At 42.5% G+C, this 10,000-nt stretch overlaps 2 protein-coding genes across 2 annotated transcripts in view; both read left to right on the top strand.

The window, feature by feature from the left end:
* LOC138038772 (histone H2B, gonadal) overlaps positions 1–10,000 on the top strand; it is a 100,523-nt gene that overhangs the window by 20,887 nt on the left and 69,636 nt on the right. The window lies entirely within an intron of this gene.
* Positions 1,900–2,285, top strand: LOC138038775 (histone H2B, gonadal). The gene has a single exon (XM_068884819.1). The coding sequence runs from the start codon at positions 1,915–1,917 to the stop codon at positions 2,281–2,283; it is 369 nt and encodes a 122-aa protein (XP_068740920.1). The 5' UTR covers positions 1,900–1,914; the 3' UTR covers positions 2,284–2,285.

The following is a 10,000-nucleotide window of genomic DNA, read 5'->3' as shown; positions in this document are numbered from 1 at the left end:
AATACGCGCGCGTTTTTTCGGTGCGCAAATTCAAATGTGAACGAGCCGAGAAATTTGCAATCGAAGACAGCAGCGTGTTGTCACTACAAATAAATTCGTGTTTCTTGTTATTAACTTTTTCAGCACAGAAAATATAAATGTGCAACTTAAATAATTGAAGTATGTTTTATTTTTGTGTGTCAAAGAACTAAAATCCACTCCAAATACAAGAAATTATATTTCATGCTCAGTTAATATCATACGTCTTTTAAATGAAAATACTTGGTAGGATTGTGTCCGGGAGTTATTTCGTTGGCTTTATCGATATTTTGGAGATATTTTTCTGTTATTCCCTTTTGATAAATTTGCACAAAGCTCCTCTTACTCTTGCACCGGCAGTTTAGGGACTTTTGGTTTACTATTGCTTCTTTTGTTTTTTCTTTTCTTTTACTTCGGAGGGAGCCGTAACGCACTCCTCCGAATAGGCACTTAAGCCCGGTTCCCACTTGTGCGATAAGCACAAGGATGAGTTTAGCAACGTTCACACAGTGAAAGAAGCCGAGGAAAACTTGGCTTATACAAGCGTAGATGTAGTAAGACTCAAGATGGCGTGCGAATCGTCGAGCTTGTCTTTACTTTCACTCACGGCGGTCCCAGTTGTGAAATAAGCACAAGCGTGAGATAAGCAAAAGCACAAGGAAAGAAAAATGCCCTTTTAATGTGCATCTGCTTATTTTACGGCCGTTCCCACACTATTTTTCTCATGCTTATTGCACAAAGTGCGAACCAGGCTTTATTTCGGACTCATTTCCAACAGATGCGATCAGTTCAATTGATTGTATGCGGTTGAATTTATGCAAAAAACTTTTGTTTTGCTTGGCTGTGCACTGACAGCCATGAACAATGAAATTCGATTAATCGGGAAGAATTAGACGATATCGCTGAACGTTCAAATTCAAGTGTAAATGAGCTGAGAAATTTGCCATCGAATGTTACGGCAAAAAGCAGAAACTCGTGTCTCTCTTGTCAAGAACTTTTTTGGCGCAGAATATAATTGTGTCACATTTAATAATTGAAGTTTATTTTATTTTTGTATGAGAAAGAACCAAAATCTACTCCAAATACGAGACTCTTATTAAAAGTGTGTTTGAGACTAGTAATGCATGTTTTCAACGTATTGGTGACGACTTTATCAATATTTGGTGGCTCCTAAAAGAGCCGTTTTTTTTTTGTTTTCTTGCGTGCTTCCTTAAGCCTTTGCCTTCTTCTCAGTTTTCTTGGGCAGAAGGACAGCTTGAATGTTTGGCAGCACACCTCCCTGCGCGATGGTGACACCAGCAAGTAGTTTATTCAACTCCTCGTCATTGCGGACAGCGAGCTGAAGGTGACGGGGAATGATTCTGGTTTTCTTGTTGTCGCGAGCAGCGTTGCCCGCCAATTCGAGGATCTCGGCACTGAGATATTCGAGCACAGCGGCCAGGTACACTGGAGCTCCGGCGCCAACTCGTTCAGCGTAGTTTCCTTTGCGGAGAAGTCGATGGATACGACCGACAGGGAACTGAAGTCCCGCTCGGGATGAGCGGCTCTTGGATTTGGTGCCCTTTGCTTTTCCTTTACCGCGACCAGACATTTTTCTGTGAGCTTCGAGTCTACGAACACTTAGCGAAATAAATGTTGATAGGTAACAACAGGGAAATTTATACGCAAGACAATATTTCGGTCGGATCGAAACGCACCAATCAACTTTTCATATCACATGTGCTTTTGTTTGAAAACGGAACTATGTTGACCTTTGGCCAACCTGAAGTTGTGAACCAATAAAAAATCGACGATTTCGATCCTTACGTTAATTGATCCCACCTATATTTTGTTATAAATAGCAAGTCATTCACATAGCGTTATCATTCGATTCAAGTCGAACCCTACAAAGCGAAAATGGCGCCAAAAGTTGCAGGAAAGAAAGGCGAGAAGAAAGCTGGTAAGGCTAAGGCCGCCACTGGTGACAAGAAAAGGCGAAAGACAAGAAAGGAAAGCTATGCAATCTACATCTACAAGGTGTTGAAACAAGTTCACCCTGACACTGGTATCTCCAGCAAAGCCATGGGCATCATGAACTCGTTCGTCAACGACATCTTCGAGCGCATCGCTGGCGAAGCTTCCCGCCTGGCTCACTACAACAAGAAGTCAACTATCAGCTCTCGCGAGATCCAGACCGCCATCAGGCTGCTTTTGCCCGGTGAACTGGCGAAACACGCTGTTAGTGAAGGAACCAAAGCTGTCACCAAGTACACAAGCAGCAAGTAAACTCACTGAGTTTACCGCCAAAACCAACGGCTCTTTTAGGAGCCACCAAATCTTGCAAAAGTTTTACCAACACGATTGTCTGAGCTTTTCCCCCATCCACCCCTGAATCCTTTTTCATGCTGAAAGAAAATGGAGCGATTGCATAATACCCGATCCACTTTGAATGGCACAAATCTCTTGCTCCTGGGGTTCCGCAGTGACCAAACAAAATTAAGTTAGGTGAACGACTGCTATCGCAGTGCCGTAGTCGTATAATGAAGAAGTCTGAGTGAGTCAAGGGCAAGACGATCTCGTAAAAAGTGTAGTTAACCGAACCGCAAAATGAAAGCTAAGTACGAGAGTACTCTCACCTAATCACTGTAACGAGCGCTTAGGCTTAATCAGTACACGAGTGCTTTCTTCTTCACACGATCTCGTGAAAAGTGTAGTTAACCAAGTAAGACTTTAGACAACGGAGTTGTTATTCATTATGGCGACTACGGGACTGCGGGAGCAGCATTGCAACAGCTAACTATGTTTCAACGACTGACGACTACGGGCTGTAGGACTGCGGGCGCAGCATTACAACACGACTGCAGCACTGCGGGAGCAGTTTTTTAAGTTAGATATTTTGTGGGCCGGGTATTCTGCAATCTAGCCAAGGAAATCGTTTCCCGGCCGTTAAATTTCCAAGACGAGAACAACCGTTATCACGTCGCTCTTAAAACACTGTACTTGCAAATTCCAAGCTCTGCGAATACACTGTATCAAAGATGACGTCATATTCTACACAACGGCGTGAGTGCATCTGCCTCGCAAGATATTTTAAAACAGCTTTAAAATAAAAAAATCCCGCGCCTTTTTCTTGGCAGCGATACCGTTTTGTTTCAAGTCACAAAGTGAACGTAGACCCTATTCAGCGGAAAGATTTCAAGCACTTTGTCAGACGCTTCGTTGCGGTGGCAAATAGATCCATACGCACAATTTTGTAACCTTGATAAAGTGTAGCTCCTTGATCAAAAACTTTTATGCTTTTATTCAAAACGTACGGCACGTTTCAGCTCCATAGCGTTCTTTGCTTTGAGAACGGAGCAGTTGGAATGTAAGATTTTGGTGGTACGTGACAAGGCCGCTGAATTCGCCCTTCGAAAATAATTTAGATAGTACACCGGGTAATAGCTAAGAGGCAAGATAAACCTGTTTCTACATGTTTCATGTTTCATTCATTTGAACGCACTTTTTTCGAGCTAAAGAGTACACGGCCTTTACAAACAAAAGCATGAAAAATGAAACACGCGATATCCTCATCATGTAATCATTTCGTTGAACGTATCTACGGAGAGGGGTTTCAAGACCCATTTACGAGTCAGAAGCAAGTTGTGAACGGAATAACCACCTCATTAAAACCCACGAGACTCTGGTGTCCTGTGGACAACAATTTAATGCATCCATCCACTGCACCAGCGATTGAACGGTTTGTTTGTTTGTTTGTTTGTTATTTATTTGTTTGAGCAGGTTGAAGTTTTGGCAGCTATTCAGCTGATGTGGACCTGCTATACCCACCCACCCATATACACACAGAGGACAGCCACAACACCGGGAACTTCATTCCCAACTCTTCTCGAGAGGCACGTTATTTTAGTGGTGATTACTTGCCGCTTTGCGGCCTGGTAAATATCCACCACCAGCCGCCTCCACGTCGGTGAATAGTTGTTAATTATGCGTATACAGGTGATTTGTTCTGCACTGCCACCCCCCAGTTTTCATACAGAGTTTGTTCTGTTTACTATCTCACTATCAAGAATGCCATAATACCCTTTGTTTGTCTCTCCAAAATTTTCCATGAGCATTGTTTCCACTTTCTCTTGGGACCTAAAAGGGTCGCAAGAGAAAACAAACACAATGCTTATGGAAAATTTGGAAGGCCCAACAAAGAGTATTATGATATTTTTGATAGTGGCCTGTAGGAACAACAACTTAGTCAAATGGATAGGGATGTTTCGGTTCAACCGGACCTGAAGCGAACGCCGGTTTCATGCTTCAAGTAACCTGTATTGTTTAACGGAGTATTCTTCTCTCGTAGAAATCCCTAAGAAGCCAGTGACGGGTGTCTTTGGAGCTGAAAACGGAAGAATAAAGGTGGAGCTTAGTTTTAATGCTGAAGTGTCAAGCGTCCTTATTGTGAACGCTCGAGCTCTTGGAGACAAAGAATTGGATTGCACAGTGAAATTTGACATGGGTGCTGTAAGTACTTTTGGGCAATTTTATTCCTGGTGTTGGTTGCATTTAATTTTTGCGATGATCTTCATTTCTCGTTACTGCGCATGATCATTGGCTTGAAAATCTCACGCCACCTTCTCAGCCAATCAGCGATTCTTAAATTAAACCCAAATGTGGACTCCAATACGCGCGTTCTCCAGTGCTTGGCACTGGCTGCGTTTGTTTCGGTGGTTCAAAGTAGTTAGTTTACGGTTTGGCTTTTGCATCACTCTGTTGAAAGCCTCTCTTTTCCTACGGTGTGAGTTTTAGCTTAAATGTATTGTAAATTCCGTTTAATTCAAGCGAAATGGGTGTCGTAGCTTATTTCCCTTTCGTAAACGTTCGTTGCCATTTGAAACGGTCGATGCCATTTTTTAGCTCTGAATTACACTCATTAGGTCTAAGAAGTCAGAAGGTTGCGGTTACTGGAAATTGTGTCTCGCTGGTCATATGAGTTAGGGTTCGGGTTAGGGTTCTGTTTAGGGTGAGGGCTAAGAACCCGAGTTGGAGTCTTGAAATTTTCGGACTCTTTTTTTCCTCCAGTTTTTCTTTTATAAATGTTTTTTTTCCTTTTTTGTCTTAATTTTTGATAATATTTTTTCTTAGTTTGTTTCTTTTAATTTTCTTTGAAGTGAAGTGTGTAGTCGACCGTTATAAATGGCATCAACCGTTTCAAATGGCAACGACCGTTTACGAAAGGGAAATTTGCCGTGGCATACTATACATCTTAAATTCTCACGACCTGCTCCCGTCTGACCTTGTAGCTCAGTTGGTAGAGCAGCGGTGATCTAACTCGAAGGTCATGAGTTCAATTCCCACCCTGGTCATAGTTCTTCTCTGTCCTTGTGTGGGCCCAATTCTCTTAGTAGGGCTAACGCTCACATGGCCTATATGGGTAGAAAACTAGCACTTCACATTACCCCCTAATAGTTAAGTAAGCAGAAGTATAGACTAGATTTGGCGGTTAGAAACAGAGCCGAGTCTTTTACGAGACCCTCTACTTCTACCTGATTAATCTTCAGCACTCTCGCGCCAAGAAGATGGGTGACAAGAGAACAGTAAGCACATTGGTTCTTGACCTCAATTTTTCCTTGCGATTTCAATTAAAATCATGTACGGTAGGGAAAAAGAATTGATTTGTTTGAACACTGCACAAATTCGACGCTTAAATTACTCTCACTTAGCTGTGGTGTAATGAGACACGAGTCGTATTTATCATCCCATGTTAGATAGTTCTTTTACCATACTACGAATATCGGATTCCACATCGATGAATTCCAGCTCCTATAAGACAGGGTTGTGATTTTCATTTACGCAATTCGGAATTCTTGTAGCCGGATCCGGAAACAGGCACATTCTGGATTAACTGGTTTGGGCACATGTCATGGGCAACCAATTTAAGAGCTTGAGATAGGTTTGAACTGCTGCGTCAAATTTTCAATAACAAGTTCAATATAGAAACAGTAACCTTACTCATAATCTTAAGAAAAAGATACATGCGTCTTTTTCTCGTTGAGCTCCGCCAAGAGAATTAAAATAAACAGACAGACAGACAAAGTCTGATGCTTTTTTTAATCTTCTTCGGTAAAAACGGAAGTAAGTTCCCTTGATTGATCGAAACTGCGTGACTCATGTTAACTTTATCATGGCGGGCCAACACAACATGGTTTAATCGCGCCTCAGTGGGAACGCTGACATGATGTTTTTAGGGGATCAAGTTACGCCCACTGCCCGTATGAACGTCTTGGAAATCAAACTTTTTTTTTTTCTCGCAACTTAAACTTTCTTTCATATACTGTCCGTCGGCCTTAATTACTTACTTACTTACTTACTTACTTACTTGCTCTAGCGCTCACGTGCCAAACTCGATTGGCAAATTTAAACAATTGTTTCTTTTTTCCCAGGAGAGAAGAAAAATCTGAATAACAAAATATTTTGACAAAGATTCTGGTCTCCGTAGTAAAATGACGCAATCATGCAAATCGCCTATTGTGTGAACGGTGTGGCGGCTAGGAGAGAACATTGAAAATTTATGGTCTAAATATTAATTTGGAATGGTTATCACGAGCCACAGGGATTCGCTCTTTTACCTCTAATTTCCATTTTTCGCAGTTAAGAACTTTCCACTTCGTTCTGCTGAATATTATCAGACAACCTGAGGTTGATGGGTTCAACCTGAAGTTTTGTGGTCGGGCACAGCTTGATATTCAAACTAACGATTTATTTATTCTGTTGTAGGAACCATCAGTATTGAAGCTGAACATTGTGAAAGGTGAAAGGATACAGAACAGCGTGACTTACAAAATGGAAGAAAAACCTCTTTATGCCAAACTAGTAACTGCCTGGTGAACGAAAAAGGAAAACGGCCCTGGAAGGGAAAATGGAGCCAGCATATTATCTCCCCGAAACCCCCTCTTTTATTAAAAGAGTTTTGCTTTGTCTTTTACTTTGGCTCCCTGGTAACGAGCAGATAACCAAGTTCCAGATTTAAAAATCGCCAAAATTGTAAAAAATGTAATAGTTTGTTTATAGCGAGATTACACTAAGTTATCAATCTTGTTCACCGTCACTTCATCTGAAGAATATAAAAAGTTACATTTCAAATGAAACATGTCACAGAAGCGACCAGTTGCACTTACGTAATTAGACGCACGCGCAATTCGATACAAGGAGCTGAGCTCCCAACGCTTGACAGATCTGTCGTTAAAACAAGAGCAGCGCAATTGCGCGGTCATGGGTTCGAATCCCGTCCAAGAGCCTGGATTTTTTGAGGCTTAGTCCTTTGCCACTGCCGTAATTAGACGCACGCGCAATTCGATACAAGGAGCTGAGCTCCCAACGCCTGACAGCTCTGTCGGTAAAACAAGTGTAGCGCAATCGCGCGGTCATGGGTTCGAATCCCATCCAAGAGCCTGGATTTTTTCGGGGCTCAGTGGTTTACCACTGCCTATCTGCCCAACTTTAATATTTCACTCTATTAAACAGTTCAAATGTATGAATTGTATGTTTTAAAATATCATCCGGTTCGATTGTATAGAATGTTTTCACCGAAACAAAAGAAAACGTTTGCATAATAGTAGAGCTCCGGAATTCCCGGAGGATCAGTTAGGAACACCAACATGGCTGCCGTTTCTTTGTTTCTACGGTGACGTCACGTGAAAGTCTGGTATTAATTGGCTCTTGGTTGTGTTGTAGAATCTTTTATTGTTTTCAAGGTCAAGTCATCGTTTCTTTTGCTTAGTCTGTTGTTTTCGGTTTGGACAACAAGTAGCCTGTGCACAGGCTCTCAAGTGTCAGTTTTTTGTGGCAGCTTCAGCCCTCAGGCATGCCAGGAGCAAAGAAGTAACAGTCGCGCGTAGATCGTCTTTCGCAGCTTTGCCACTCGCATGAGACTAGCGGCCACACCGCTCACATTACGAAAACGGGAAGCCTCCTTGCAGGCTAGGGAGAAAGCCTAGGATTATTTGTAATTCCGTAGTTTTCAACAAATATGTATGATTCAATCTAGTTTAATCGAAAACAAATCATTTTCCATCAGTGTTTTCTAGTCCACTGCTTGTGTAGAATTTGGGAGTTAATAGGTAACAAGCTAGCCTTCGTGTAAATTTTTTGGGTGTATGTTCTTATCCAAGACTAAAGACCACTATACGTGTAATTTTAAACTGAAGAAGAATTGAATTGAAGAATATAAAAAGTTACATTTCAAAAGAAACATGGCACAGAAGCGATCAGTTGCAGCTCCCAACGGTTGACTGCTCTGTAGGTAAAACAACAGCGGCGCAATCGCGCGGTCATGGGTTCGAATCCCGTCCAAGAGCCTGGGTTTTTTGAGGCTTAGACCTTTGCCACTGGCTAAGAGTTGCTCAACCAACTGCGATAACCTGCCCAGCATTTAAATTTCATTTCCGCAGTACTAACTACGCAGAACTAAGTTTTCAGTTACGCAGTACAAATGCATGACTTCAAATATATGGAAAAATCATTCCGTTGGGTTGTATTGAGTGTTTTCACCGAAACAAAAGAAAACGTTTGCATGACAATAGTGCTCCGGAATTCCCGTTGGATCGATTAGGAAAACCAAGATGGCTGCCGTTCCTTTGTTTAGAGACACCAACATGGCCGTCGTGACGTCACGTGAAAGTCCAGTGTTAACTGGCTCTTGATTGGTGTAGAATCTTCTATTGTTTTCAAGGTCAAGTCAATCGTTGCTTTTGTTGAGTCTATTGTTTTCGGTTTAGATAACAAGTAGCCTGTGGACGGGCTCTCAAGTGGTAGTTTTTTGAGGCGGCCACAGCCCTCAGGCATCCGAGGAGCGAAGGTTCGAAGTAACACACAAATGTCGCGCGTTGGTGGAAAGAAGTAAGAAACCTATCCGGTGTCTCGAGTGCTGAGGGTCAGTGGTACCGCCAACTCATTGATAAGTCCGAGTCAATCACGTCGCTGTGAGAAAGAATTAACACCTTCTTCTGCATCCTGACTTCGGACTTTGACCCTCTCACTGCTGACGATGTCCTTGGGAACTCTGTGGAAGCGTCTGAGATACCAGCTGACCTGTATGTCTCGTTGCGGGAAGCCGACATTGCCTTACGGTCCATCAAGCTGAGGAAAGCAAGAGGCCCTGATAGGATTCCCAACATATTAAAGACCTCGTTCGAACTCGCACCTGTCATCGCTGCGATTTACAATGCATCGCTACGAGAGGGCTACCTCCCGCCTCTGCTCAAGTCGGCAGCTGTCAATCCCATTCCGAAGCAAAGACCACTGAGAGCTATAGATACTGACTTAAGACCTGCTTCTTTAACTTGCCAAATTTCCAAAGTGCTAAAAAGTTTCACTTTGTCTAGAATACTGCCGAAACTACTTCCTAAAGTAGATAGTAAACAATTTGCAGCCGCTGGGCGATCTACAGATCAAGCCCTAGTTTTTCTACTCCACCTAGCCCTCGAAGCACTAGACAGAGGCAATTATCCTATCCGGTTCTTTTTTCCCGACTTCAGAAAGGGTTTTGACTTGATTGACCACAAGATACTATTATCAAAGTTATTTCGTTTCGACCTGCACCCTATTTTAGTAAGGTGGGTCGCTGCTTTCCTACTAGATAGATCACAGTTTGTCCAAATTGGTTCGTTTGCATCTCCGCCTAAAACCCTCAATGGGGGCATCCCTCAAGGCACAAAACTAGCGCCCATGCTTTTTGCAGTGATGGTGAATGAGCTTGTTAACAATTGGAGCCTGAGCGCGAAGCGGTTTGTTGACGATCTTACAATAATGGAAATAATACCCAGGAATTCACCATCAATAATGCGCCACATCGTCTCGGATGTTCAAGAATTTGCTAGCAACAACAACATGCAGCTTTATCCAGTAAAATGTAAAGAAATGCGTGTTAACTTTCTTCACTATAATAGCTGTGAGCTCCAACCAATTGTCACCGGTGGCACCTATATCGAGGAAGAGACGTCATAAGTTACTCGGTGTG

Source organism: Montipora capricornis, chromosome 2, assembly GCF_036669925.1.
Source record: "Montipora capricornis isolate CH-2021 chromosome 2, ASM3666992v2, whole genome shotgun sequence".
Lineage (NCBI taxonomy): Eukaryota > Metazoa > Cnidaria > Anthozoa > Scleractinia > Acroporidae > Montipora > Montipora capricornis.
Note: the sequence above shows the minus strand (reverse complement) of the source record. Positions and strands in the feature narration are given on the sequence as shown.

Coding starts and splice junctions, on each gene's coding strand:
- LOC138038775 (XM_068884819.1), top strand. CDS start 1,915: ATGGCGCCAAAAGTTGCAGGAAAGAAAGGCGAGAAGAAAGCTGGTAAG.